Below are 27,442 nucleotides of genomic sequence, written 5' to 3' on the forward strand. Positions count from 1 at the left end.
ACCCCGCGGGTGTTGGCGGCTTGTGGACAGGTAAAGACCTCGAGGGCGAAGACCGGTTCTGCCCTTTATTAGATGAAGCTTGAAGGTATCGAGCTAGTGTGCAAGTGGGAAACCTGTCATGGTTCCAACGATGAAGTCTCGAGTCGCAGTTCCTAAGATGTTTGCATGACTGGGTTCACAAGGCAGAAGGCTGACTCCGTAAACACAGCTCGCAGCTCTGAGACACTGAATCGCAAGGCTGTTGTATGTTCTCTTCTGTGGAAGCATGCAAGTATACTGGGTTGGATACAAAGGCGATTCACGAGGGCAGTAGTAAAGCAGAACAAATATGGAAGGTCGTAATGGAGTTTTCATTTCGTGCCGGACGTCCCATACCTATTGATTGTATAGGCGGGGCCCATGCATTACCTCACGCCATAACCCAGGAATGCTGAAAAAGAACCGTAGCCTCACCGCTGTACATTTAGTACTTCTTGCCCTCGCGAAGGATGTCGCTGTACTCCTCGAGAGGAGACCTTGTGAGAGCGGTCTCGCGCCACAGGTCGGGGGTAAGGAATCCGTATGTGTTGGCAACAGCGACGAAGGTAGCCTTCAGTGTGTTCTCAAGGGTCTTGGTAGAACCAGTGGAGGCGGTGTACGCGTCCTGGACACCAGCCAACTGCAAGAGACGCTTGACAGCGGGCGAGGCAACGAGACCGGTACCACGGGGAGCGGGAATGAGACGGACGGTGACGGAACCGCACTTTCCGGACTCCTTGGTGGGGAGCGAGTGAGGCTCACCAAGGTTGGTACCCCAGTAACCACGACGGATGGGGACGACGGCGAGCTTGGCGATGATGATGGCAGCGCGGATAGCGGTCGCGACTTCCTTGGAGGTCTTGATACCGAGACCAATGTGGCCCTCGGAGTCACCGATGACAACGATAGCCTTGAAGCGGGTACGCTGACCGGCACGGGTCTGCTTCTGGACGGGTTTGATCTTCATAACCTCGTCCTTGAGCTTGGGGAGGAAGAAGTCGACGATCTGGTACTCCTTGATGGGGAGGGAGTGGAGGTAGCTGCCAATTGTCAGTCCTTGTCCTGCGGACTGTGCCTGCCGTGCGCGTGAACGTACATCTCCTCCATGCTCTTGATCTTGCCGGCCTTTACGAGACGGCCGAGCTTGGTAACGGGCTGCCACTCCTTCTCCTGCGCAATTGTCAACTCTCTGCCCGGATTCTTCACATATCTGTTGTGCGCACCTCGGACTTGCCGCCACGACGACCACGTCCACGGCCGCGGCCACGGCCACGGTCACCACCACGGTCTCCACGAGATCCGAATCCGCCGCGAGCGGGAGCAGGTGCGTCAGCCATTCTGTATGTCGTTGGAATGGACTACTCTGGGAGTGCTGTCAGCGATTGTCGAGGATTACAGCAGGCGCAGTGCACGTACGGAGAGGTTCCTGGTGTTAGTGACGTTCACATCGCGAAAGAAGTTGCGATCCAATATTGCAGGCAGGTGCGGAGCGCTAAGCGAGGCGCTAGTGGTAGGACCATCGGTGCGCTGCGCTGTGAACTTGACTATGAGCTGCACTCGGGACATCACTGTTTGTCAGATTACAATCATGCCCTTCGAATGTCAAGGCGGGTTCCTGAATCTTTAGATTGTCTGCTGACAGGGAGCATCACTGCGTTCTCAACATCATGCACAGGGCTGTACGCTGCCAGCGCCGACTAGGCCTGACTGTAAGAATCGAAGACCCTTTCGAACGAGATCACTTGGTCTCAACCTAGATCCTCCAAGGCAACAGGTTTCTCTGAGTATTATTTCTGTTCGGCGTGCATCACGCGAGGTTGTCATCTGCAGCCTCTACAGTGTTTTGGAGCATTGATGACTAAGTTCTTCACGCCATGTCATTCGTTCACATGCTCGAGGTAGTGGCTCACGAGTCACGACACAACTTCGACTGCCTCCATGGCTCCAGCATTCATTGCTACTCCCTAGTTCTATTCGACATGTCCTTAATTAATTCTGTTCTCGGGTCGTTCTCGCCACCGCCATCAAATTTTCGAAAGTCGTTCGAAGACCCGCATGCACGCGACTATGAGCTCCCATACTACAACTCTCCGCCACCTATACCTCCGCCGGTGACTTCCTCGCTGATATGGAGCGCACCGAGGACCAGCATATCGCCCGTGCCACGCGTCCCGGACGATGTGCTCACGTTACAACGACGGGCGCGACATCTTGAGCAGCAGCTTCAAGAGCTACTCGACGCGCAGGCAGATGGCTTGATGAACGGTCTCACTGGCAACGACGCCATGCCTGACGATCTGGTGTCAAATGGTAGTACTACGCCGACAGTCAGCAGCGTCCGCTCGTCAGATAGACACGGAGGAAACGGCGACGAGGAGCACCGACCTAAGAGGAAGGTGGGCCTCAGCACTGCGAGGAGAGGGATCTTCAGGCGCATTCAGCAACTCGCCAGCGTCAAGGCAGAGGAGCTCAACGTCTTGGATGAAGGGCTAAGGAACTTGCAATACAATGTTGAGAAGACAGAGAGCTGGACACAGAAACGTACGAGGCTAGAGACCAAGATTCAGGGTATAGAAGGCGAAGATGCTAGCGTGAAGACAGAAGCCCTCCAGACAGAGGCCTCGAGACTGGAGCAAGACATCAGACAGAAGGAAGAAGAGCTGTGGTTGCTGAAGCGGCGGCAACGGCGAGTTCTTGACGAGCTCGCGGAAACCGAGAACTCTAAGGAGGCAAAGCTCTCCTCGTACAAAGCTTCTATCTCAATGCTGGACAAAGAGGTATCGAGCTTCCTCGCACGGCCTCCAAACCGAGATCACACGCCACTCTCATCCTCGCCCTTCCTTACGCTCCACCCCAAACGACGGACCCTCGAGATGGCGCACGAGTACTGGCAGGATGAATACACAAGGCTGGCAGAGAAGTGCGAGGAAATCGATGTCGAACGTGCTGCACTCGAGGAAGGGTCGGTGTTGTGGAATGATTCAGTGAAGAAGGTGGTTGACTACGAAGCGAGTTTGCAGCGGCACATGCACAAAGTGAACAAGACTGGCACAGCAGATCCATCACGCTTGTTGGATCAGATGGACGCTACCATTACTTTCCTGAATGGGAAGCTGGAGTACGCTTCCTCCAGGAGCTGGAACCTGCTCACATGTGCAATCGGAGCGGAGCTGGAAGCCTTCCAGCAAGGACGAGATCTCTTGCACGAAGCTCTCGGGGTGAAGCGGAAGGGCAAGGAGAAGGCAACAAGCTCACTAGTAGAGCTCAAAGATTTCAGGGCTCCGCCAGAAGAAGAGATGACTGGGTCAGCAATCAGGATTGTGCGTTCGCCGCCAAAGACCGCTTCACCCAAACCGAATTTGTTCGAAACCGACGACCCGAATGATGACCCTGATCCTGAGCTCATGATTTCTCATCAGGACACTGATACCGATTGAAATCACGCCGCGCGAGTAAGATATGTTTGGCTGTGAGCGAGGCGCTTTGGAGTTTGGATGCCCCCTTGCGAGCGATTCGCAGGACTGTAGTTTAGCGTTTCAGCATGAATTGTACGAATCCCGCACCAACAGAGCTGTCTTGAACCATTTTAGGCCGACTTGCAAGGTGGTCTCGAACGTGCACTGCTGAGTGGGGGCTTGCGTTCCTGACCAAGAGCACTGCCGCGGACTTCCGCCCGCTCCGCAGCCTCGACCCCACAACCTATATCAGCCTGCAACACGCCCAGGCACCACTTCTGTGGGGTAACTTTGAACTTCCACGCCGGCTGCAATCACCAAGCATGCAATGAACGTTCGCTACGGGCTCAACGTAGGCCCAGAAGATGCGTGCCCCTTCAGAGCCCCACTATAGCTTCACGATACCTTCTATACACGATGACACAACGCTCGATTGCCGCATATACCACCCAGACATCTTCGACTATTCTACCCGAAATGATGCTGAAGCACAGTGGAGAAAGCGCGGCATCGCAATAGCGCATCCCTATGCGCCAATGGGAGGGAGCTATGATGACCGAGTCGTAGGCATTGTGGTCGAGGAAATGCTGAAGGCTGGCTACGTAGTGGGCACTTTCAATTTTCGGTATGATCCGGCTACATAACATATACCAAATATGTCCTGACATGCCATAGTGGTGCCCATGGTTCCAAGCACAAAGGGAGAACCTCTTGGTCCGGAAGACCAGAGCTCGACGATTATACCTCCTTCGCCGCCTGCTTCATACATTATATGAGCCTCATACACCCCTTCCCAGCACCGGACACAATCTTCACGCCGGACCAGTCGCCTGTCCGTCCGCCACCGAGACAGGAAAGCGGTTCTCTACCTGGTGAATCTCCTCTGGTGATCCTCGGTGGCTACTCTTACGGCTCTTTGATTTTGAGGCACCTCCCTTCCGTGCTATCCATCTCACAACGCTTCTCAAATCCTTTAGCTGGCTCTGCGGTAGACGAGATCTTGCTGAGGGCACACAAGCTGGCAGACCAGAGCAACCTAGAGTGGATCAACCTGGCTCGAGACGCAGAGCTCGAGCGAAGTAGCAGGAAACATGAGCACAAGACATCCTTGACGATCGGAGGAGAGGAGACGAACCCCGAGCAGAGGAGAAGAAGCAGAGACGTAAAGCGAAGCCTCGACGTACCACACAGCCTTGATCTGGGACACCGACTGAGAAGCCTCAGCCATCGCGGTCGTCGAGCCGGAACCTCGACGACTTCGCTCGGAAAGACCGACGTCAGGCTTGCGATCCCTGAGATCCGCTACCTTCTCATCTCGCCACTCACACCGCCCATAGCCACACTCGCGGCCCCTGCGCTGGGCCCGAAGCCATGGAGCCGCTCTGCAGATGCGCACGCGCTGACCATCGGGAAGTTCGCGTCACTAGCAATCTTCGGCGACAAAGACATGTTCGCATCTGCGCAGAAGATCCGCGACTGGTCCGCCGACCTAAAGGCCTCACACGGGTCGAGGTTCTCCGGCGTTGAGATCCCGGGCGCAGGCCATTTCTGGGTCGAGACGGGCGTGGAGAAGCAGCTGCGGACGACGCTCAGTGGGTGGGCGGCAGAGACACATGCCGACGCCGCAACAACGACACTATAACTTTTCGAAAATGCCTGGGGCCTCGATTTGATGTTCATCGCACCTGCAGGAATTTCCTGGTGCCGGAGAGTAAGAGAGAAGGCTTGGAACGTCTCGCTGGTGAGAGGATGTGTACGGAGCGCGGTCGATGCCTGGCGGAGCAGGTCAGGAAGAAGGATGTGGCGGCGCCGTGTCAGACGAGTGGTGGCGGGAGCGCAGTCAGTGTTTAGCACGGAGAGGATGCTTGGCGCTGCGGAGGAGAAAGGCAAGCGACGGCGGTGTGGGCAGACTGGGGTATGGCGACCGTGATACAGAGACGGTGCTGTCCCGGACGGAGTGTCTTGGTCGAATGCAGCAGCGATCTAAAAACGTATTCTTCGCAAACGCCCGTGCCTTGAGGCTCTTCGGTTGGAACGTGCGGTTCACAATTGCACCGGCCGTTGATGCTTCGAAGGTCTCACCTGTGCAGGCTGCAAGGGGTTTGCAGATGGTCACTGACTAGCCACAAATTTCCGAGAGTCCATGATGTACAGTTGAATGTGTGTGCTACTCGAGAGCAATCGCACAATGCTGATCACTGATTATGCTATACTCCCTAGGGGAGGTCTGGGTATCTAGGTTCGTCGTGTGGGTGCCACTGGATGGGTGCGCTCCTGCTCGTCTTGTAGATATGAAGCCTGGAGGGTTCGTCTTCTACCGAGTCTCTGCTTCGCTCTGGTATTCTGCCTGGCACGCCAGGGACGGGCAAGACTACTTCGCCGCCAAGAGTGCATTATTCGTCGACTTGGCCCTTCCTGGCGTTTGATTTTGATAGCTCAGCTAGCTCGAGTCGCTGCATCTCTTGGTGAACGCAAAGGCAATCCCAGCTCTACTGCCTGCGCGCCCCCTGCCGTGCTGGGCGCACTCGGCGCACCCGCCGGCAGCTCAACGCGCTCCTCATGACGCCCCCCACTCAATTCGTGGGTGACGGGCACAGGTGACGTCGTGACTTCAGCCTCTGCCATGCGTGCATACTTCATGCTCGGATATGTCGGATGCAGAGCGTTTTCATCTGCGGCTAGCTCGGACGGTGGAGAGTCTGCGGCATGCGCTCTGCGTCGGCGAAGGAGGAAGAAGATGCCTGCACCGATGAGTGCGGCGACGGGGATTCCGACTCCTAAGCCGACCCCGAGAGCGGTGGTATTGGACTTCCTTTCCGGTTCAGCGGTGGGTGCGACTGTTGTTGTTGCTGAGGCGCTTGCGACCGATGATGAGGATCCGGCGGTGAAGACTGCCGTGGAAGCGCTAATGGATGCCGATGCCGATGCCGATGCCGATGCTGATGCCGATGCTGATGCTGATGCTGATGCTGATGCTGATGCTGATGCTGATGCTGATGCGCTTGATGTTGCTGCGATCGAAGTCGATGTTGAGGAAGCAGCGGAGGTGTGGGTCTGGGTGTACGATTCGCCGATGATTGTCAAGGTGTATACGTCGGCTGGCGATTGCGCCAAAGTGAAGATCTCGAATGCGGAGTTGGCCTGGCAGTCACAGCCATCGTAGCAGCAGTACGAGTCTGTGCTGGTCGAGTTGCAGCTGTAGACTGGTACACCGTTGTCGTCGATATCTATCAGCGTCAGATGCAAGACTTGATATGAGGGTGAGGTTGAATTCTACCGAGACACTGGCGCGGGCAGTTCCCGCTCAGCCACTGCTTGTCGGTACACGTTCCTCGATGCAGCCGCGCCTTTTCAGAGTCGTGCGGGTCAGAAACACAGAGTCCGTTCGATAAACACGCCTGGTTTTTGTAACAGCACGCAGAAACCAGGGCATTTGGATTACAAGCAGTGTCTGAGTCGACAGCACCGCCGTTGGGGAAGTAGCACTGTGCTGCTAGCACGGTCGTGCTGCAGACAAGAGCCGTCACAAGTCGAGCGAGTGCGTGCATCGTGAAGATGCTCGGAGAGTGCGCGGTCACAACGGATGTGGGGAAGAGAAAAACTCGAGCATGGCCAGACCGACGGCGGACACATTCGCTTCAGGGGACGCACTGCGGCCAGGATTATATCGTGCCATTCCGTTTTGCTGATAGCATTTGCAGCGTGCGGCAGTCTCTAGCCGTTGTGGTTCGCAAATCTCCACGATCTGATCAGGCCTCCCAAGGCCAGCTCCGTCTTCGCAGCGCCCAAGTCGAAGTGCATGAGCAAGCCATTGGCCTCACACAGTCAACCTGCTCATATTGCCTTGCCCCAGCTCTTCATGACGTTGATTTTGGAAACAGATGACCCGATTGATAGAGACATGGGTGGTGGTGTAGACCAGAGCATATCACGGTAATTAATTATGTCTCCAGATGGTTCAATGCAGCGAAGCTAGTGCGGCGCGTCCCAACCGCGTCATGGTCAATTTCTCGATTGAATCCGTGCACGACATGAACATCAACTAATCACGACCGCAATGACTGAGCCGCGGCGGTCAACAAGGGCGCGCGCTCGCGAAGACGCTGCGCCGCCTGTGCCCGAGACAAGCAGCGAGAAGCCTGCGAAGGGCGCCAAGTCGACATTGAAGCGCAAGCGAGCCAGCGTCGCCGTCAAGGACTCGTCGGTCCCGGGCACACCTGTGGGGGAAGCAGCACAGCAGGGACTGAAGCAGACGCTGCCGCTCAGGATTGCAGAAGGCCAGCCGCTCCCGACGCTCCCCGACCCGCAGCCCCTCGATCTATCAGCTGCGGAATGGCAGAACATCCAGCAGAGCGGCGTCCTCAGCGCCTCGCTGCAGCGGTCGCGTGCCGTCTGGGTGTCTGGCGTCAACTTCCGGACCTTCCACAAGAAGCACGCGATGCCAAAGAAGGTGTCGGAGCGGACAGAGGCAGACAAGGCCGGAAAGGCGCGGCAGAAGGAGATTGAGAAGAACTTCCCCCAGGTGGGCACCCTGGATGCGCAGCTGGTCATCGAGCCGCACACCTTTCCCATCAAGCTGTACGCACCGAAGGAAGGCAGCAGACCTGCTCAGAAGAAGATGCCGCCTCTGCCACAACAGTACGGCGCCTGGCCGAACCACAGCCAGCACAGCCAACAGCCTCCACAGTATCAGCAGTACAGCCAGGCGCCATACCCGCCGAAGCAGCAGCAGCCCCAGCCACGACCGCCACGACCGCCGCCCCCGAAGCCCGTGCAACAGGCCCCGCCACAAACGGCGCCGGGGCCTGCCTCCACACCTGCCCCCGACCCAGTCATCCACATGCTCGCGGCAAGGGCAGGTACGGATCCAGAGTTGAAGTCGGTGATGAAGATAGTAGCCGCTGGACAAGCGAGCAAGGCGCAGCTGGAGTTCTTCCAGACGCATATCAACGAGTTGACAGAGATATTGGAGAAGAACAAGAAGGCAAAGGCGCCGATGCCGCTGCCTCATACTCCTGGCCCACCGAAGCAACAAGCGCCAACACCGACCCCAGCACCTCCACGACCTGCGCCGCCCACTCCACAGCAGCAGCAGGGGCCGCCGCCTACCACCACACCGAAGCCCTTCAGTCCAGCGCCGCCTCAAGCGCATCAGCAACGACCGCCCCTGCCCCAATCAAGACCACCACCCCCAAACGCACATCCTGCGAAGAACTACAGCCAGCCACCATACTACCAACGTTCCTCGCCACACTACGCCCCCTCGCAACCACCACGCGTCACATACCGACCCCTTACATTTGAGTTTGTTGAAGGGAACGGCGACCGCTTCTACTTCCCCTCGTACAGTTTCATGGAATGGCTACCGAACGGCTCAGGCGCGAAATTTAGTTTCCTCGTAACCAAGCTCAAACCGAAGCCAGAGGGCGCAGTCAAGACTCCGTCGACACCGGTGCCACCACAAACACCGCAAACACCGCAAACACCAACTGCTCCCGGCGCACCAAATGTACTCAACGCAAATGGGCTAAGTAACCCTCCGTTTCCGCCAGCGCCTGGCGGTCCGACCGCCACACCCATGTCCATGCCCACACCGTCCTACGTCGCTCCTCCACGCATCGAGGACTTTGACGAGCGAAACGACATGAAAGACGTCGACTTCTACCAGCCAGTCACAGTCCTCGTTCTGACTGATGAGCACGAGGTCAAGAGCGCCCTGCCACGCGCTATACGTCCGCCAAGCGTTGTCGAGAAATACATGGAAGAGGTATTTGATACATGCAAACGTGCTGAAGAAACATACCTGGCGTTCAGGCTGCCCAAGGATGGGAATATGGAAGTCGATGCGGGGACAAAGAGTGGTGATGTGACGCCAAGCGTGGGCACACCCATAGCAGATGTCACGATGGGCGGCATGGGGCCAGCTGTTGCGGAGAAGAGGAAGAGTATTGCTGGAAGGCCGAGGAAGAGCATGGCCGCTTGAGGCAATCACTCATCTCTCACACCTGCATGCAAGCAGGAACGATACCCATGATTACATATCAACCTTATTCCTAGCTTACAGACAAGCCATGGTCTTTGTCACAGCACTCGTCGAGCAGAACGAAGGTTGGGATCAGGGTTGGTTGGCACTGTGGTGCGAGGTAGAGCCGCCCATGCCTCACCACCCGAGCCGCGCAAAGGTTCAGGGTACATCGACCCTGATCCCAAATAGCTTCGAACACGTCATGAGAGTCGTTCCTGAGCACGCGCGCTTTGCATCATCGACCCTATGAGATGCCCTACGCTTGTTGGTCTCAATCTTATTAGACAAGCTTATCCATGCTTGTCAGGTGGAGACGGACCAACACCCGCCCTGAGCGACGACACCCGCCCTGAGCGACGACACGCGACCTGAGCGACGACACCCGCCTTGGACAAGGCCCGTCTGTATTCTGATGTATACCGGTCTTCCATACCGGACAAGACTTTGGCTCTCTCTTGTTCCTCAACCACGAATTTCATACTTCCAACCACGGCTCTCATACTTCCAAACACGGCTCTCGTGCTTCCAAACACGGCTCTCATACTTCCCACCACGGCTCAACATCTGTCGAGTGTACTTACACATCCGGGGCGTATGACAGAATGTCCCAACTACTGCAGCTTCCCTCGACATTCGACTTCACACCCCCAGTGTCACCAACAAAACTCTCCTACACCATGAAGTGGCTCACACGCACCTCCACGAGCGTGCCTCTGCCGCCGTCGCCCACAAAACCACGAGAAGGTTTGGACGACGACAACAGATCAATCTTGTCTACAGAATGCCCGATCTTGACACAATCGAACTTCTCAAAGGCCATGCAATCCCTGAAAAATAAATCAAGCACTTTTGCACTGCAATCAAAAGCCAGTTCCTCGTCGCTCACGGCATCACCGCTGGGCACCCCACAGCGCGAAGTTCAACATTGGTTTTCTCGACCGGCGCCGGCCCGCGCACTCACCTCTACGCCTTGTTCAAGCGAGCTCGCGGACCATTTTTCCCGCTCCTTGCCATCCCACGAGGAGAAGCAAGAGCACTTGCGTCGCCGCAAGGAAGCGAGCAAAAAACGCGTCCAGAGCATGCGCACATACCTCGAGATAAAACACGGCATCGACAGCCCGGTGAACAGAGACAGAGAAGGTCTCACGAACACACCTCACTCATCTCCTCGCGTCCACCAGCGCTATGATAGCGCGTGCCACGAGCATACCGACAGCTCTACGCTCCCGCAGCTACAGAGCTGCACGCCCAATCCAGCCAAACCAATAGAAGGGTGCATACTCAAGCCTTCTACTGTCGACCGGGACTTTCTACGCCACGCTTTGTTCCGCGTCCGCCGGCCTCTGGGTTGTTTCACCTGCGTTGGCTGCACAGGGACGCACATATCCTCACTTTCCGACGGGAAGTCGGTTGTCTGGCTGTTGCCAAGTTGCAGACACTACGTTCATTTCGAATGCTTCAGCAAGCTATGGGACCCCAGCAAGTCAGATGATACCGACGGCTGCTCTCACTGTGCCCATTTCAGACTGATGCTGGAGAGGACTGGGAAGGATGAAATGGAGAGGCAACATAAGAGTTGGCTGGAGGCGACGACTGCCTCGAGATGGATGGCGAAGGATTGTAAGTAGTGAATGCACGGGACGGGATGGAGACTTGGATGAACGCAGTCCTGGGAGATTTCTCGTGCGTTTAGCGCCCTGGTGCGCTGTGTCATGATCGCTGTACGACCGATTTAGAGCGTCTGAAATCATGTGAATGACAACGTCGCTTTCTACCGCTATGCATCTTGTTGGATGCAGGGTGCCCGTGACAATCAGTATCCCTCGTCATTCCATTCTTCATCGTCAGATGCTTCCTCAGGCCGGTCCTCATCCTCGTCATCACTTTGCGCGTCAAATCTCCCAGCACGAACGCTCCTTCCGTCCTTGATGTTCTTCTCGTACTCATCGTCGCTAGTTTCGTCTTCATCGCTGGAGTCCTCTCCAGATCCACTTGCGCCGTCATCACCGCGAGCAGCGTGCACCTCAGTGGCGTTGTTGTGATCAATCTGCCGTCTTGCTCGAAGTCAGTACACAGTCTGTCGCACGAGGCGCTGTGCGTACTCAAGTTTGGCAATATTCTGGTTCCACTTTGCTACCTCTTCCATCCTCCTGTCGGCTTCCTGCGCCACGCCTTCATGGTCACCACCAGCCCATTGCCCATTCCAAGCGTAGCGGCGGTTTGCTTCACTGCGGAGAACGCCAGTTAAGATGCCGTGACGGTGACCGTTGGGGACTTGCTTCCTAATCTAGGGCCCAGCCTCGCGCCTCACGGGCATTTTCGAGCTTTCGCTCCATGGTGTCGTGGTTATCGCGCTCGTCGGGAGAGTAGTTCTCGCCATCGTCGTCCACGGCGTCGCCGTACCTGTACCCTCGACGATCTCGTGCGCCATTTTCTTGAGAGATCTTGTACGCGTTGTGTTCTCGTGTGCGAGGGTCGTCGTTGTCGTAAGCATAAGCTTCGCCATCGTCACTATCGCTGTTCCGGTCGTTTGACATGTTGTGCGTGGAAATCGGAACTGCTCTGTGCCAAAGATGTGCTCCGTCTGTGCAGAAGGATGTTAAATGCACTTCACCGACGAGGCTGCCTGCTCAGCCTGATCAAAGCCCCTGCATCATAGTCGCCATTTTGGGCCTCCTCCAATACAAATAGAAAGGCTGTGTTGGTCAGAGTCTCATACGACCTGGCAAGCTATGCATACTCACAGTGGATCTCGTTCTATGCAACTAGCAATATAGCAAGTATTGTGTATGGATGAATAAAGTCTTGTACGGCCGAAGCACTTCGTACAAGGCTCGAAAGCGCGAATAGACAATACACATGCAGAGGCAAAGCTTGTCATGCAGCAAGATGGAGTCGACAACAGCCTCTCCATTTGTGCATTGGCTGCGCATTGATGGGACGCTTCCTGATATTCCGTCGTCGCAGATGCACTCAGATAATTCTGGGCGCACACTTCGAAGCGCCAAAATCCACAGAAATGGTCTGTCAACACTACGTACAGGTTCATATTCAGCGAACATTTCTTTCCAGTACTGGGCAGCATAGCATCGTCAAATCTGTAATCGCTCGTTGGTGGATGGTTTGATAACAGAAGAGTATGAGGATGAGGGCAGTCTGCCAACAATGCCACCAACGGCGACGCAAGAGGAAGACGTAGCTTCCACGAAGGAGGGGGCGCTTGTTGGTCATGTGTTAGTGTCGGATCAGCGATTGCTGAGCGACGATTGGCTTGCCGCTCGAGAAGAGCGCCTTAAATTGCAGGAGATTAAAAAGCAGGTAACAAGAGAGCACCATATCAAGGTGCTCAAGATGCAGGAGAATGTACAGCAATAGATGCAGGGAACGTTGCACGAAGTAACGCAGGATGCGAAGCAAGAAGCAAGGAGCAAGCCGAGCAGAGTACCGCTTCTTAATTACACGAGGGCTCGCAAAGGAAGGGAGAAGCAGCAGAATAACAGGGGCGATAGAACAGAGACAGACGTGGACAACGAGTTCTTCGGTAAAGTGGAGGCGATGGAGGCAGGGTGAGAGAGAGAAACGTGCGAAGTGGAGTCTGTGATCGAGCAACTCGAAGAACTCTAGAATGTGCGCAGATCCAGGAAACAGTGTACAAGAACGGTGTGCACAATGGAAACAAGACCACGTATTGATGCAGGCAATAGGAAACCCGCCTGTACTTTTCTCAACCTAATGATGAACCCCTGCCATCCCTGGCTGTTGCCCGTTACTTGACTTTATGACCAACGATGATGAAAAAATGCGTAAAGATTATCTACCACGAAGAGGACTATTATGAGCATAGGGTGACGAGTGGCCGATACATATTTACTCCTCAATGTACGAAAGCTTGCGCATCTCACCGAGCCTGATGCGTGCTTGCGAAAGCTGGTTTTCGAGTTGAAGGATTTCGACCTGTGCATTTTGTAAGCGTCTATTCTCATATCAAGTTTTATTGACAACGTACCTGCTGCTCCATCTGCCTGACCTTGAACTCATGGTCGCTCAGCTTGGTGTAGTCGACGACATCGCCATCGTCCCTGTTCTTTTGTGCAATGATATCCTGTACTTGCCTGACGAGGGCACGGCAAGCAGCAGTGACTGCCTTCGAAGCAGTCTCGAGCCTGTCCTGAGTTTTGCTCATAAACGTAGCCTTGACACGACTGGCAGCGACAAGCTGAGCAGTCGAGGCAGCGACGTCGTTCGAAGCGACGATGAGCTGTTCAGGCGAGTTGCGGCCGGAGATGACGCCATCAGCAGTCTCGATGAGCATATTTGTGGATGTCGCAACGGCCTTGGCTGCGCTGATCAGACCTTCGGTCCAGCGGTTATGCTTCTTGTAGAACTGGGTGACTGTCATGCTGCCACGACCCTCGCGGACGATCTCTTGTTGCGAGGCCGTCGCAGCCTTGATGAGCTGAGCAATGGCGTTTGTGACTGCGATGGCTGCATCGAGGATCGAGTCGTGAATTTTGAGCTCGTAGGTGGAGAACTGGTCGCGCGGCTTGTTCTTCAACTTGGCCAGACGGTCGGCAGCAGCCTGAATAGCGTTGGCAGCCTTAGTCAGCTCATCATCGACAACCTCGCCGAGGTCACCATTGGTGTTGATCTTGCTCTTGGGCGCGAAGGCATCTGCAAGCTTGCTAAGACTCTGCAGGTTGCGGACAACTTCGGAGCTGTTGTTGATGACAACATCGATCTTGCGCTCAGCGTCGAGATCGTACAAGCGTACGGACTGGACACTACGGAAGAACCTAATTGTCGATGTCGCAGAAGCCCGCGCTCCGTTGATGAGCTGATCAGCCTTGTTGTCATCAGAGGCAAATCGTGTCAGACCCTTCGTGTTGATCAGAACATCCACGATCGCGCCAGCGAAATTGTTGACAGCGTTGATGACCTCGGCATGCTTGGCACTATGTCCGTCTGCGATGAAATTATTAAATGCTGTCGAGAATTCCATAGTACTTGTCGAGGCGTTTTCGATCTGTGAAAGGACGTAAGGACCGGTCGCGTTCTGGTTACCCGCCTGCATGGAAGAGTCCAACTCGTAGAGAGCGTCGTCAACGCGCTGCACTCCACTCTGTAGAACAGAATCGATGATGTCGTTGATCTTCTGGAGGCTGTCTTGCAAAATAACATCGATCTGTCCATCGAGGACATCGTCGTTAGCATGGCCATTCAACTTCAGCTCGTTCAGCTCAAGCAATGTTTGATCCATGCCTGCGCGGAAGATCTCGAGCTCCTCTTCCTTCTCGCGCAGAAGACGTTCAAGATCTGAGTCTCCCTCACGGTGCTTCATCTGCAGGTTGTCAAGCTGGCGTGTCTTGTTGCGGAGAGCCTCTTCCAGATCCGCGATCTCACGGTTGTGCCTCGACAGCATAGCTGACAGTTCTGAGCCCTTGCCACGCTCGGCGTTGTCGACTCGGTCCAGAGCCTCGCGCAGCTCACGCTTGAGCTTCTCGAGTTCCTCGCGATGCCCACCAGAGCTGCGATCCTTATCCATCATGGCACGATCGCGCTCGCGAATCATGTCCGCCAGCTCGAGGTTCTTTGTCTTCAGCTCTCGCTGCAGCTTGTCGCGCGCATCGATGGCTTCTTGTGCGGAGTTGGCCTTGAGCTGGACTGCCTTGAACTTCTGCAGAAGCTGTAGGTGTTCGTGTCGAAGCTGAGAATAGAGCTTAGCCAACGACTCGTACTTCGACCTCCATGTATTTAGTTGCTCCTGCAGTGCCCGCAGCTGTTCATCCCTAGAGCCCATCTGCGAGCTGAAGTTCTGGTTCATCTGGGCGATCTCGCCCTCGAGCGCCTTCATCCTCTGATCGTATTGCTGCAGCATGAGCTGATCGCGCTCATACTGTGCACGTGCATTGAGGTTCTCGCGCTCGAGCTCAGCAAGGCGACCCTGTGTCTGCTGCTGGTATTGATCGCGCATAAGCTGCTCTTGCGCAAGGCGCGCTTGCTCCGCCTGGAGTCTCTGCTGCTCCTCGAATTCTCTTTGCGCCTGCATTTGCTGTTGCTGTTGCTGACGCTGCTGTTCTTCCCATTGTTGTGCTAGTCTTTGCTGCTCGGCCTCGTATTGCTCCTGCTGCCTCTTCTGGTCGTTCTTCCAGAACTCGTTGATTGGCTCAGGGTCTACGGATGGCGCGCGTGGCGCGGGGGCAGGCTCTGCGACCTTGGGTCTGGCAGGGAGCGCCGGAGCTGATTCGTCTTCAGAGAGAAGGTTTGGAGGGTCTTGGGGAAGCTTCGGCACTGTGATCAAGCTCGTCAGGTAGCGTAAGTTAGAGCATTCGTAGTAGAATTTGACCAAACGGTAGTGCTGAGCGTCGTATCTACCACGGAGGGGGGAGAGCGCCTCGTCGTCGCCAAGGGCTATGCTTGTTAGTTCAGTTCAGTGCAAGTTTCAATGCAGAACTTGCTGGTATGCATAGCACGCAACATGCTAGTGATGAACTTGTAGATACCATAGCTCTCCTGTACCAAAGGTACCAGCGCAGCTATCCGACACTCATTGTTAGCGCCGCTTCGGAAGTGTGAGAAGACGAGCTTCTGGAATGCGTCGATCTGGTCCTGGAGCGTCATAAGATCCGAGATTGTCTCATATCCTTCGTTCGGATCGTTGATGGATTTCAAGCTGATGTACTCCTCGTACTCGAAAGTACCTGCCTCGTGTCAGTATACCGTCTGGTCTCTCGGAACATGCTGTCCATACCGTTGAACTCCGGGTGCTGTCGGTGGAACGCCAGCTTGGCCATCAGGTAATAGATGTACTCTGAGATAAGTGGCGCATATCCCCTGACACCTGCGCCATCTGTGGAGCCTCGCGACAAGCTCTCCAGCCAGCTGGTGTTGGATTGCGCCTCTTTGAGAACGATGGGGTGTCCTTCTTGAAGGACCTTGTGTACGGTAATGAGCGCTTTGAATGTCTGGATCTCATCGGCGAGGATTGGCTGCCTGGTCAGTAGTCAGCAGCTTTTCGGCTGTTCCAATGCACCCAAGGGTCCTTGAGGAGATCTGGCGTGACCTACACTTTCATGCCCTGCCAGAACGAGGCAGAGCTCTTGTGGTCCCATGTGTATACGATACATGCTCGCACGTGCTTGCCTGCCGTCACAGTGAGCTTCAATCAGATGTCTCGGAGGTTGCGGACGTTACGCTTCGGCGAGACCTCCTCGATGCTGGTCGCTTTGCGAATGTTGATGGCAAGCTCTGACTCCTGCCTGGCCGGTTCGTTAGCATCGCATAACTGCTTCCAATTCGCATACATGATAGTGAATGTTAGCGATTGACGTACTTCCCCATATCAACATTCCTACTGGATCCGTAGAGCGCCATCTCGACGGTTGTTGCTGCCTATCCAGAGCTGTCTGGAGGCAGTCGCGATTACTATGGGAGAGAAAGAGAGAAGGAGACAATTAGGCAGGCAGGCACGATGCAAAGGGCCTGCGCGAAGGTGTATGGCGAATTGGTGGGAGGGGTGAGTTCGGGCGCTCAAGCATGAGCTTCGAATCCTTGGACGCGCGATCGCCTTGAGGTTGGTGCCCACCCATGGACCCCATGCTCTAGCGGCTAGCCTTGGCTCCGGGAGTAGCTTTCGTCATCGCTCAGCCACTCTAAATTCACCACTCAACGCTCGCAGATTTCCTAAACCGCTGTCTTGCCGTCATACAACGCATACGCGCGGCTGCATGCGCAATCCGTTTCTTTGTGAGTTGGCATCTGTAATGGAGGGAAAGAATTGCACATGGGGAAGCCGGCAGCCTCGGGCCCTAGCTGCATGACACCGATCAGCACTGCAGCCTGCAGGACAACGCATTCGATCATCAGAAACTCTATGTCATTTCACAGGCCGTTGCTGATGTGCAACCCTGGGTATAAACACCGTACCAGCGCCACGCGATGCTAAGACAAAAAGTGAAGCTTTTTGACAATGGAGAAAATCATGCACATGCTCATACTACATCGGCCATGTTCCCCTTCAGGTAGGCAGCCATGGGGTCTGCTGCCATTGTGCGCTTCCGTCTGTACTCTTCCATTTCCTCCTCGTTCACGTCGCCAGTCATTTCAGCGATAGTGCGCTTGCGTGCAGCCGAATCTTGCTTTGCATTTGAGTCCTTTTCTGGGGCATTGGGTACGTGCTCCTCGAGAGCCTCCTCCTCTTTCCATGCAATTGATCGGGGAACCTCCTCGGGAAGGTCAGCGCCTGTTCGCATAGCCTCTGCCTTCTCGAAAGCCTCCTTTCCAGCCTCGCCGGTACAGTAAGAGTTCTTGACCGTAGAGTGGCAGCATGCAAACCCCCACTGGAAGGCTGACCACCAGCTGCCCCAGACTGATGTGTGATTGCCCGGGAACATGTCCTCGGCGTATTTTGATTTCACCTTGATCTTCGGCGCGCCCTTGATGCCACCTCGCTCATCGTATTCGACGTATCGTTCGTTCTCGGTGACTGCAAGCTTGCGCATTGACTCGTCGGTGAACTTCTGCTGTGTGCCGTACTTCTCAGCGAGGGTCTTGGCCTTGGCCTTCTTCTGCTCCTCTTGCTCCTGGAGCTGCTTCTTCCGCATGACTTCACCGGATGTGGGGTTCGCCTGAAGGTGAAGCTTATTCTTGTCTCCACGCTCTTGTGTCTCCCAGGCATAACGCTGCGCCCTTTCGAACTCTGCAGCATCACCGGATGCACGCATAAAGCCGTCTTCTGCCACAAGTTGTGCTGCTTTGTCTGAGCCTGCGCCAGTATCCGCCATCGATCGTGTCTTCGGGTCGTACTTGGCCGAGTCAAGGTCGAGGTTCAGCAGGTATTTCGCGGTGTCTTCTCGCAAGCGCAGGTTCCTTGTAGACGTTGCCTGTTTCCGGCCCATGTCCGTCTCAGCATCGTACTTGTCGCCCTCATCGTCTTCGTCACCAGACTTGTCCCCTTCTGTATCCTTCTTGGCCTTCTTACGCAGCTCCTCCATCTCGTTGTACTCTTCAATGACCTGGCTGAAGTCTGATGCATCATATCCATTCCAGCGATCTCGCTTGGCATCCCAGCTCTGCTGTACATCTTGAACGACTTCGTCTGCTTCGATACGCTTGCCGGTAAACTTTGCGCCTGCCTTGCGCGGTCTGCTGAGACAATCTTTCTTTTTGTGGGTCATCGCTCCGCAATTCTCGCAGGCTCCTTTGCGGTACTTGGTCGCTGCCGGACCTAGCTTCCTTCCGCGATCGTACCATGTCGAGTCCTGTTCTTGCTTCTGCAAACGTTGGTGCTCGAGGTAATCGTCGCCGTTGTCATTGCCGTTCTCGTCGATGGCATAGAAAGGCTTCTTCGAGATGAAAGAGGGAATGTATTCGTTGCGCTCCTTTGCGGCGGCAGAATTGTCCGGCTTCCTCGGTTCGCCGACGGGTGGCATGGCTGCTGAGTGATGTTTGTTGGCTGTGGAGGTATGGTGAAGGCCCCACGCGGGTGTTGCAGCGACGATGCGGCGAAGAGTGGAGCATTTAGTAGCTTCATAGGGCTGCAGTACTAGTGCCTCACGTGGTAGCGCGTGGCGATGAACGCGTCTTTTGTTGTCCAGCGTCGCGCTTGCAACAACCCTTGCTTCATTCTTGCAATCGCCAAAATCGTGCAGGGAGGTAGGCAGGTCCTTTTTGGATACCTTCTGTGACCATGACACCGCGGTTCTGCGACAAGATAACCGCAGGGACCCCGATGTCGTCATGGACACCTTCCGCTTCCGCCTTAATTGTCTCGACAACTACCAGGCGACACCGACAGATCTCGATCCAGTACTAAGACGAAGTTCTGGGCCATCGCAAAAGTCGCGTAAGCAGGCGCCTGATGTTCCAGTGATTCGAGCGTTCGGCGCCACCGAAACTGGTCAGAAAGTATGCGCGCACATACACGGAGCCCTGCCATACTTGTACCTTGAGTACACAGGTAGCTTGGAGAACGATGTTGGTGAGGATGAACATCTTTGTATCGTGGCAGTACTAACGTAATGCAGTTAATGTCTACATCCAATCTCTTCGAGCCTCCATTGATCATGCTCTGGCCCTGACGTACCGCCGGAACGCCTACGATGGAAAGTCAGAATATGTTGGACATATATCCCTAGTCAAGGGAATACCATTCTTTGGATACAATGTTGGGTACAAAGTCTTTCTCAAGGTCTATATGCTCAACCCTATGCATATGACGCGCTTCGCCGATCTGCTGCACCAAGGGGCCATCTTAAACCGCACTTTTCAGCCGTACGAGAGCCATCTGCAATACCTGCTGCAGTGGATGTGCGATTATAACCTATTTGGCTGCGACTACATCAATTGCACCAAAGTTCAGTTCCGTGGCCCAGTCCCAGACAGCGACGAGATTGACACAAAGACGCACAAATGGCACGACACCTCGGTCCCAGAGTCATTCATTACGGAAGACGATCAGTATCCTCGTATGAGCCACTGCGCACTCGAAGTCGATATATGTGTACAAGATATTCTGAACCGACACGAACTTCAGTATCGACCTATCCACCATGACTTCCTGGAACGATCGAGTCAGATGCCTAGTAACCCGGACGACAAGTTTGTACCGTCCATGGCCGGCCTATGGAGAGATGAGACGCGTCGCAGGAAGCGGCAGATGGGCCTCAGCGATACAGCAAGCACTCCATTTCCCGCTGAGGTGATGGTCTCCATGTCTGCAGATCCGCGGAATACAGACAAGGGCGGATGGATACACGAGGGAGAGTACCGGGAGCTTGTGGCTAGTCTGATCGAGGAAGAGCAGCCACATAGGGACAATGTCAGTTTCGGTACTTTCGTAAAGGACGTCCCTGGATTGGAGAAGATCAGAACGACAGTCGAAAGTGTTGAGGATCTATATCCCGAGAATCTTTGGAGTCAGCGGATAGATGAAGACGAGCAAGAACAAGCGGATGAAACAGAGCCCATGGGAGACGAGGAAGTCAGAAGTACAATGACCTTGGTCAATGCTCTGCCCGGCCCAGATGAGATGCCTCGCATTGTTGAACAACTTCCCGATATCATTGTGGACGCTGCTGAGGAGGATCAAGACGGCCAGTCTGACACTGAGGAAGATCAATCTCTTGATCCGCTCACAAGGTCGCTTCTCCAGCAGTCCGGCACCGGCGATACTTCTGATGACCACTCTGACGTAGGCATCGATCTTGTTGATCCTAGCGAGGCTGGCAGCGTCGGTGACCCAAACAGTCCATCAACAGTCCGTAAGAGGCATCTTGAGCCAGAATTCGCCTCTCCTCGGAAACGCCAACGTATTTTGAACTCTTCCCCGCTCACAGCAAAGAAGATCTCTTTCCGTGAGAGACTTGAGGGTGGTAAGAAAACAAGCACATCTCGAAAAGCCGCTCAGGATGAGCCTCCTTTGAGTCAGTCATCCCGAATAAGCATCAAAGCTCAAGGACATGGAGGGCCAACTACCATGTCTTTTCCAGTCGTCAAGAACTCACACGACCTAGGGACGAGATTACGATTGAGCCAGTCGAGTTACTCGAACTCACAAGAACTACCAAAGACGCCCGCAAAGCACCTTATGCCTGGGGGCACACTTATGACCCCTGTGACCCCTTGGACGCACCAAAAGACTTCACCTATCAGACTGAGCAGCAGCGGACCAGAGGCAATTGATGAAGCAAAAATGTTAGCCAAACATTTAGCAGAGTCGCTGCCTCAGAACAAGTTCACAATGTATTTCAGCACACTCCCTCCTTGCCTGGATGAGGTGGCAGACACCATGATGCATGCTGGCTTGCCACCTGTCATCTTTCAAGATGCCTATTACAGCAACGAGAAAGATGTGCCAGATCGACCACGCGAGTACGCTGGTCGTGAGTTTAAGCTACAAAGCATGACGCTACCCTATCTGCCTCCATTCGATCCATCTGGCAAGCATCCTGCCAATTTCGGTGAACAGAAGCCAATATTGGTGGACAAGAAGAGAGAAAAGGCGAAAGACAGAATCAGATCCCAGCGCTGTAGTCTGCGCAACTGGGAAATCGCGAGACCACCTCCGACTATCGGTGAAGTGGAGAGTTGGCTAAAAGGGGAAGCCTCGAAGAGCGCGCCGTTGAGGCTACCGTCGAAACACAAGAAAGTAGAATCACCCAAGCCACGAAAAGTCAAGTTCATAGACCACCTCGCCCAGATTGAGGGACCGACGCAGAAGAACAAGCATGGATTCAAGTTCTCACAAAAGCAAAATTCGACCAGCGTCAAGTATAAGACTGAGTACATGAGCATCATGAGCTTGGAGGTACACGTCAATAACCGAGGTGATCTCGTGCCAGACCCTGCGGAAGATGAGATTCAGTGCATCTTCTGGACAGTCGAAGGGGAAGAGAATGCGACAACAGATCGACCGCGGATCGGAATCCTCTGTCTTTCAGATGAGAACGGCATCGCTGAGCGAATAGCCAAGCAGGTCAAAACAGAAGTGGAGTATGAAGAGGATGAGCTAGATCTCATCAATCATATCGTGGACATTGTTCGTCAATTCGACCCCGATATCCTCACGGGCTACGAGGTCCACAACAGCTCCTGGGGTTACCTCATTGAGCGAGCGAGGATGAAATTCGAGTACAATCTATGTGACGAGATCAGCCGCATGAAGTCGCAATCCCATGGAAGATTCGGTAAAGAAGCAGATCGCTGGGGCTTCACCCATACCTCAACGATCCGTGTCACCGGGCGTCACATGATCAACATCTGGAGAGCCATGCGAGGAGAGCTCAACCTGTTGCAGTACACGATGGAGAATGTCGTCTTCCATCTTCTGCACAAGCGCATACCTCACTACACACACTCAGATCTCACAGGATGGTACCTCAGCACCAAGCCTCGCGACTTGTCCAAAGTGTTGAACCACTTTGTATCTCGCATCCAGCTCAATCTCGACATTCTGCAAGCAAACGAGATCGTACCGCGTACGAGTGAACAGGCACGGCTACTCGGGGTCGACTTCTTCTCGGTCATTTCGCGCGGATCACAGTTCAAGGTCGAGTCCACCATGTTCCGCATTGCTAAACCAGAGAACTTCGTCCTCATTTCCCCGAGTCGCAAGCAGGTTGGCCAACAGAATGCCCTTGAATGTCTGCCGCTCGTTATGGAGCCACAGAGCGATTTCTACTCTAGCCCTCTATTAGTGCTTGACTTCCAGTCTCTATACCCCAGTGTTATGATCGCGTACAATCTCTGTTACTCAACATGCCTAGGCCGCGTTACGAGCTGGAGGGGTCGCAACAAAATGGGATTCATGGACTTCAAGCGTGAGCCTCGACTGTTGGAGCTCGTGAAGGATCACATCAACATCGCACCAAACGGTATGATTTACGTTAAGCCGGAGATGCGAAAGTCTTTGTTGGCCAAAATGCTGGGTGAAATTCTTGAGACGCGAGTGATGGTGAAGAGTGGTATGAAGCAAGACAAGGACGATAAGACACTACAACAGCTTCTCAACAACAGACAGCTTGCTCTCAAGCTGCTGGCCAACGTTACTTACGGCTACACATCCGCCTCCTTCTCTGGCCGCATGCCGTGCTCCGAGATCGCCGACAGTATCGTCCAGACCGGCCGCGAGACGCTCGAGAAGGCCATTGCTCTTATCCACGCGACCGAAAAATGGGGTGCCGAAGTTGTTTACGGCGACACAGACTCGCTCTTCATATATCTCAAAGGCCGCACGCGCGACCAAGCCTTCACCATCGGGGAGGAAATTTCAAAAGCCATCACAGACGCCAATCCGCGTCCCATTAAGCTAAAATTTGAGAAAGTATACCACCCGTGCGTCCTGCTCGCAAAGAAACGCTATGTCGGCTTCAAGTACGAGCACCGCAACCAGACCGAGCCCGACTTCGATGCAAAAGGCATCGAAACCGTGCGGAGAGACGGCACACCCGCAGAGCAGAAGATCGAAGAGCGCGCGCTGAAGATTTTATTTCGCACAGCCGATCTAAGTCAAGTGAAGTCATACTTCCAGGACCAGTGCGCGAAGATCATGCAAGGCCGCATCTCCATCCAGGATTTCCTCTTCGCAAAAGAAGTTAAACTCGGCACCTACTCTGACCGCGGACCGCCGCCGCCAGGAGCCTTGATAGCGATGAAACGTATGCTGGCAGATCCGCGCACAGAACCTCAGTATGGCGAGCGTGTACCGTACGTGGTTATAACTGGTGCGCCTGGTGCACGCTTGATAGATCGTTGTGTGGCGCCTGAGGTGCTGCTCGCAAACGACCATCTCGAGCTCGACGCTGAGTACTACATCAGCAAGAACCTGATTCCGCCGCTGGAACGCATATTCAACCTCGTCGGCGCGAACGTGCGGCAGTGGTACGACGAGATGCCCAAGGTGCAGCGCATGCGCAACATCACTATTCCGCTGCCCAGTAAGCCTAACCCAGGTATCGCAGGCGGACAAACGAACCTCAAAAAGACGCTCGAGAGCTACATGAAGACCTCGTCTTGCCTTGTATGTCGCGCGAAACTGCCACCACCACCGACATACCTACCGGGTATCGCGCCTGATACTTTCTCTACACTTCCGCTTTGTGGGAAGTGTCTTAGACGTCCGGCACGCGCCCTGCTGACGCTGAAAGAGCGCATTCGGGAAGCCGAGGTCAGAGTCAAGGAGGTCGACATGGTGTGTCGCAGCTGCTCGGGGCTTGCATGGGGTGAGGAGATTAGATGTGATAGTCGCGATTGCCCAGTATTTTACACACGGGTCAAGGAGAAAAGTCGGTTGGCGAATTTCAAGGTGGGGGTTGGGCACGTGGTGGAGGAGATGGAGGAAGGCATCACCGAGCAGTATCCGAAGAAGCAAGGCAAGGGCAAGGGCGATAAAAGTCAAGCGACAAGTGAGGCTCTTTACTGGTAGATGAGAAGTGCACTGTGTATCGAGGATTGTGTAGCAAGCCTTGATCCTCCATCAAACAATTGTCAAGACGTCTCATCCTGTCATCCGCGGTGCAGCACCTGGCGGTCCAACACCCCACTTCAGTCTCTTCACTTGGGTATTGAACCGTATCGGATGTGGAGGGAAGCTGCGTAAGCAGTGCCTGCGTTGTAAGCAGTAACTAGCCATATTGGGAAAGAGGAGTGCCGATATGTGCATATCGTCCCTTGAGAGGCGGATGTTGTGGTGTGGTAAAGGCGGGATTTGTGTCTCATGATGTAGGTAGTAATGTCCCGGTCTACAAGGTAATGCAGGGTATTAATGAGATACAAGGACACTACAGCATCTGAGCCAGTCCATGGGTAGGACTCCGTCCAAGAAGTCATTCACAAAAATGGAAGCTACGGGAAGCCCGCTTGTAGAGGTGTACAGATAAAGGTCAGCCGGCTGTGACTGGCTGTTTCGGAAATCGAGTCTGCATGAACTCCTTGACCTGTTCATTGGCGCCGCCCAGATTGAGATGCCTCGGAAGAGATGTGACCGTTAAGCCCTGTAGGGACTTCGCTCGGCTTACTGTTCATAGAATCAATATCGAAGGTGAAGCCAATGCATCTGCAGCCAAACTTACGAGCAACGTAGATTTGACTTGGCTCGAATGCCCGCGCCAGATCGACAGTAACGCGTTCAAGCGTCATACCCTGGCAGTGTGTCAGCGCAAGCATGGAGTTTTTGTAGTCCTCACAAACCTGAGACTTGTGAATGGTGATTGCATAGCCCGCAGTGAGCGGTATTTGTGTCCTTGAAAGCAAACAGTATGGTTGTTCAGTACCGAGCTCGTTGGGCATACACTCCGGGAAGATAGTCCTTGTAACGCCATTCAGGAACTTGACGACTGGCCAGGCCTGGCGATTGTTTGATCTGCCAAAACCTTTGATCTGGCCTTCACGATATGCAGCATGATCACCCCTTAGCTCCCCGTCTTCGCCTCTCTTAGCAGGCGCCTTCGGTAGGTCTTTCTCATCGTAAGGCTTGAATTCAATGATTGTACCCTGAGCGCCGTTGACCAGGCCAGCCGCAAGGTCGATATTGGCCAACAACACAACTCGCTGGCCTTGCTTGAGCTGCAAGTTCGTTTCGTAGCGCGAATCTTTCTGTGCATATAAGTCAGCTCAACAACAGTCAGGGGTAGGCTCCAACCCACCAGAGCATTCAGGCTATCATCCTCCAGTCGATCCTCATTCTTCTCTAGAGCTTTATCACTACGATTTGCATCGGACCACTGGAAAGTGTCAAGACATTTGTACCAACGTGCCTCCGAGGGGATTTTATCGAGGTTCTGTCTGTTGACTTTCTCAACGTCATTTTTCAGAGATGACAGCATGATAGCGCCTTCAGTATCTGAGGCATGATTCATGAGGATCTTGGCGTGTTGCTGTTGAATACGCCCCTCTGTTCTTATGAAGTTGAGTATGAACTTGAACTTGAAGTCATTTTGTCGATGGATCTGCGTCAAGTTCATATGCTCAAACTTGCATTCCTGTAATGGTCAGCCTCTGCCATCTTCGGCATTTCCAGCAGCTACGTACTTCCCAGGCGTTGCTCCGAAAAGCCCATTTGTCGACATCGAGGAAGGCGTCCTCGCGACAATTCCGATTCTCGCATTTGTATTCTCGCGGTGGTTTGTAACCGTCTTTCTGGAGCTCCCATCCACACAAACAGTGATTAAACGGCTTCACAGGTGATAGTTGATAGAACTGGATTTGTTAATGATGGACGACTTGAGGTTTCCTCTTAAGAACTCACATCACCGGTAACAATGAGCTGCATTCCTCCAAACGGACCCGCGCCATACTTCTCTCCTCGAGAAGCCTTGATGACCATGTTCAAACGCTCGAAGAAGAGGTTCTCGATCATGCTGATCTCGTCGATGATCAAAACATCAGTTTCATCGAACCTCTTCCAACTTTTGTCGCCCAAAGCGGATTGCATGAGTTTTTCGATGTCTCTTTTCATACTTTGTACAGTCCAGCCTGCGTAGGACCAAGTCGTGGTCCCTCCCACATTCAGTGCAGCCAGGTTCGTGGGTGCGACGATCTTGACTCTCTTCCCACGTTGTTGGAGCTGCCTGACGGCTGACTTAAGAACCGTACTTTTACCACATCCTGCAGAGCCAGTATAAAAGACGTTGCGCCCCGCGAGGATCAAGTCTACAACGCGTTGTTGCTCGGGTACAAGTGGAGGGCCGGAGTCCACGGATACGTTAGCCGGATTCGTGGGCAGTGTGAGCAAGCCGGGATTTGGGGCTGGCTGCACAGTTTGTGTTAAGAACGGCTCGTGATGTGGCTGCAAAGGCTGATTTACGGCGTGGTCAGTTGTTCCCCACTGAGGATATGACGAATTAACGACATGCCGATATTCCTGGTGACCGGGTGGATTGAGGGTATCAGCTGCCCCTTCTGGTTGTCCGCTTTGCCGATGCCTGTACTTTTCAACATACGCCTGGGCCTCATCGTTGGTCAGAAACTTTTTCAGTCTACCATAGGGGTGGCCGGAAACAAGCGGGGCTGCAGCATCGTAGCTCGTGAAAACGCCGGTACTGCGTCCAATAGCTACTGCATAGTACCTCGGCCGTCTTTGTTGAGGAGTGGACTCAAACGGCAATTGCTCCAAGTCAATAGAGTCAGCTTGCGTATACATGTCCATGATCACAGCTGCAGGCGTATCGAAGCAACCAAGGTCACGAAGGACCTAGACTAGCTGTAGTACCAAGGCTGTGGCAAGATATATGGCTGTATCAACTGAGTCTATTTCTTGGCATGTGAGTATTCTGTTCGCGATCTTGCGCATCAGGCTTACCGACTCTCTACGCGGAGATTTATACAGTCGTAATGTACATTTGTGGCGCAGGAAAGTATGTTTCGATAGTCCAAACGACGATACACAATAACAGCGCCGCCACGAGAATGCTTGACGGTGAAGACAAATATCCAATGAGTTCCGTCGAGT

General features: G+C 54.1%; 10 protein-coding genes across 10 annotated transcripts; 4 read left to right on the forward strand and 6 right to left on the reverse strand.

Annotated features, from left to right (window-relative positions):
- Window positions 1–233: 233 nt before the first annotated feature.
- M421DRAFT_415218 (40S ribosomal protein S2) lies at window positions 234–1,381 on the reverse strand. The gene is made up of 3 exons (XM_033590617.1): window positions 1,242–1,381; window positions 1,115–1,188; window positions 234–1,058 (listed from the first exon to the last, which is right to left on the reverse strand). The coding sequence occupies exons 1-3, from the start codon at window positions 1,353–1,355 to the stop codon at window positions 464–466; spliced, it is 783 nt and encodes a 260-aa protein (XP_033454416.1). The 5' UTR covers window positions 1,356–1,381; the 3' UTR covers window positions 234–463.
- Window positions 1,382–1,601: 220 nt separating this feature from the next.
- On the forward strand, window positions 1,602–3,675 carry M421DRAFT_415219 (uncharacterized protein). Its single transcript, XM_033590618.1, has one exon. It carries the CDS (start codon window positions 1,893–1,895, stop codon window positions 3,453–3,455), a length of 1,563 nt encoding a protein of 520 aa, XP_033454417.1. The 5' UTR covers window positions 1,602–1,892; the 3' UTR covers window positions 3,456–3,675.
- A 163-nt stretch (window positions 3,676–3,838) lies between these two features.
- On the forward strand, window positions 3,839–5,115 carry M421DRAFT_97155 (uncharacterized protein; the record flags this gene model as incomplete). Its single annotated transcript, XM_033598470.1, has 2 exons — window positions 3,839–4,098; window positions 4,149–5,115. 2 exons carry the CDS (start codon window positions 3,839–3,841, stop codon window positions 5,113–5,115), a joined length of 1,227 nt encoding a protein of 408 aa, XP_033454418.1.
- A 525-nt stretch (window positions 5,116–5,640) lies between these two features.
- On the reverse strand, window positions 5,641–7,444 carry M421DRAFT_388607 (uncharacterized protein; the record flags this gene model as incomplete). The annotated part of the gene is made up of 3 exons (XM_033589947.1): window positions 6,751–7,444; window positions 6,109–6,700; window positions 5,641–5,755 (listed from the first exon to the last, which is right to left on the reverse strand). The coding sequence occupies exons 1-3, from the start codon at window positions 7,019–7,021 to the stop codon at window positions 5,641–5,643; spliced, it is 978 nt and encodes a 325-aa protein (XP_033454419.1). The 5' UTR covers window positions 7,022–7,444.
- An 86-nt stretch (window positions 7,445–7,530) lies between these two features.
- M421DRAFT_88185 (uncharacterized protein) lies at window positions 7,531–9,456 on the forward strand (the record flags this gene model as incomplete). The annotated part of the gene is made up of 1 exon (XM_033597640.1): window positions 7,531–9,456. One exon carries the CDS (start codon window positions 7,531–7,533, stop codon window positions 9,454–9,456), a length of 1,926 nt encoding a protein of 641 aa, XP_033454420.1.
- A 332-nt stretch (window positions 9,457–9,788) lies between these two features.
- Window positions 9,789–10,318, reverse strand: M421DRAFT_88186 (uncharacterized protein; the record flags this gene model as incomplete). Its single annotated transcript, XM_033597641.1, has 3 exons — window positions 9,789–10,041; window positions 10,080–10,135; window positions 10,196–10,318. 3 exons carry the CDS (start codon window positions 10,316–10,318, stop codon window positions 9,789–9,791), a joined length of 432 nt encoding a protein of 143 aa, XP_033454421.1.
- A 993-nt stretch (window positions 10,319–11,311) lies between these two features.
- M421DRAFT_88187 (uncharacterized protein) lies at window positions 11,312–12,035 on the reverse strand (the record flags this gene model as incomplete). Its single annotated transcript, XM_033597642.1, has 3 exons — window positions 11,312–11,552; window positions 11,601–11,772; window positions 11,810–12,035. 3 exons carry the CDS (start codon window positions 12,033–12,035, stop codon window positions 11,312–11,314), a joined length of 639 nt encoding a protein of 212 aa, XP_033454422.1.
- Window positions 12,036–13,365: 1,330 nt separating this feature from the next.
- M421DRAFT_50374 (ANTH-domain-containing protein) lies at window positions 13,366–18,926 on the reverse strand (the record flags this gene model as incomplete). The annotated part of the gene is made up of 9 exons (XM_033594818.1): window positions 13,366–13,452; window positions 13,505–15,911; window positions 15,950–16,196; window positions 16,247–16,488; window positions 16,563–16,633; window positions 16,685–16,754; window positions 16,829–16,887; window positions 17,185–17,364; window positions 17,496–18,926. 9 exons carry the CDS (start codon window positions 18,924–18,926, stop codon window positions 13,366–13,368), a joined length of 4,794 nt encoding a protein of 1,597 aa, XP_033454423.1.
- Window positions 18,927–19,102: 176 nt separating this feature from the next.
- Window positions 19,103–24,482, forward strand: M421DRAFT_114633 (uncharacterized protein). The gene is made up of 2 exons (XM_033587235.1): window positions 19,103–19,474; window positions 19,521–24,482. Exons 1-2 carry the CDS (start codon window positions 19,234–19,236, stop codon window positions 24,416–24,418), a joined length of 5,139 nt encoding a protein of 1,712 aa, XP_033454424.1. The 5' UTR covers window positions 19,103–19,233; the 3' UTR covers window positions 24,419–24,482.
- On the reverse strand, window positions 24,436–27,428 carry M421DRAFT_415226 (uncharacterized protein). The gene is made up of 7 exons (XM_033590619.1): window positions 27,297–27,428; window positions 26,240–27,246; window positions 26,023–26,190; window positions 25,638–25,973; window positions 25,183–25,587; window positions 25,065–25,134; window positions 24,436–25,009 (listed from the first exon to the last, which is right to left on the reverse strand). Exons 2-7 carry the CDS (start codon window positions 27,137–27,139, stop codon window positions 24,876–24,878), a joined length of 2,013 nt encoding a protein of 670 aa, XP_033454425.1. The 5' UTR covers window positions 27,140–27,246; window positions 27,297–27,428; the 3' UTR covers window positions 24,436–24,875.
- Window positions 27,429–27,442: the final 14 nt, after the last annotated feature.

Source organism: Didymella exigua, assembly GCF_010094145.1.
Source record: "Didymella exigua CBS 183.55 unplaced genomic scaffold M421scaffold_1, whole genome shotgun sequence".
Classification (NCBI taxonomy): domain Eukaryota; kingdom Fungi; phylum Ascomycota; class Dothideomycetes; order Pleosporales; family Didymellaceae; genus Didymella; species Didymella exigua.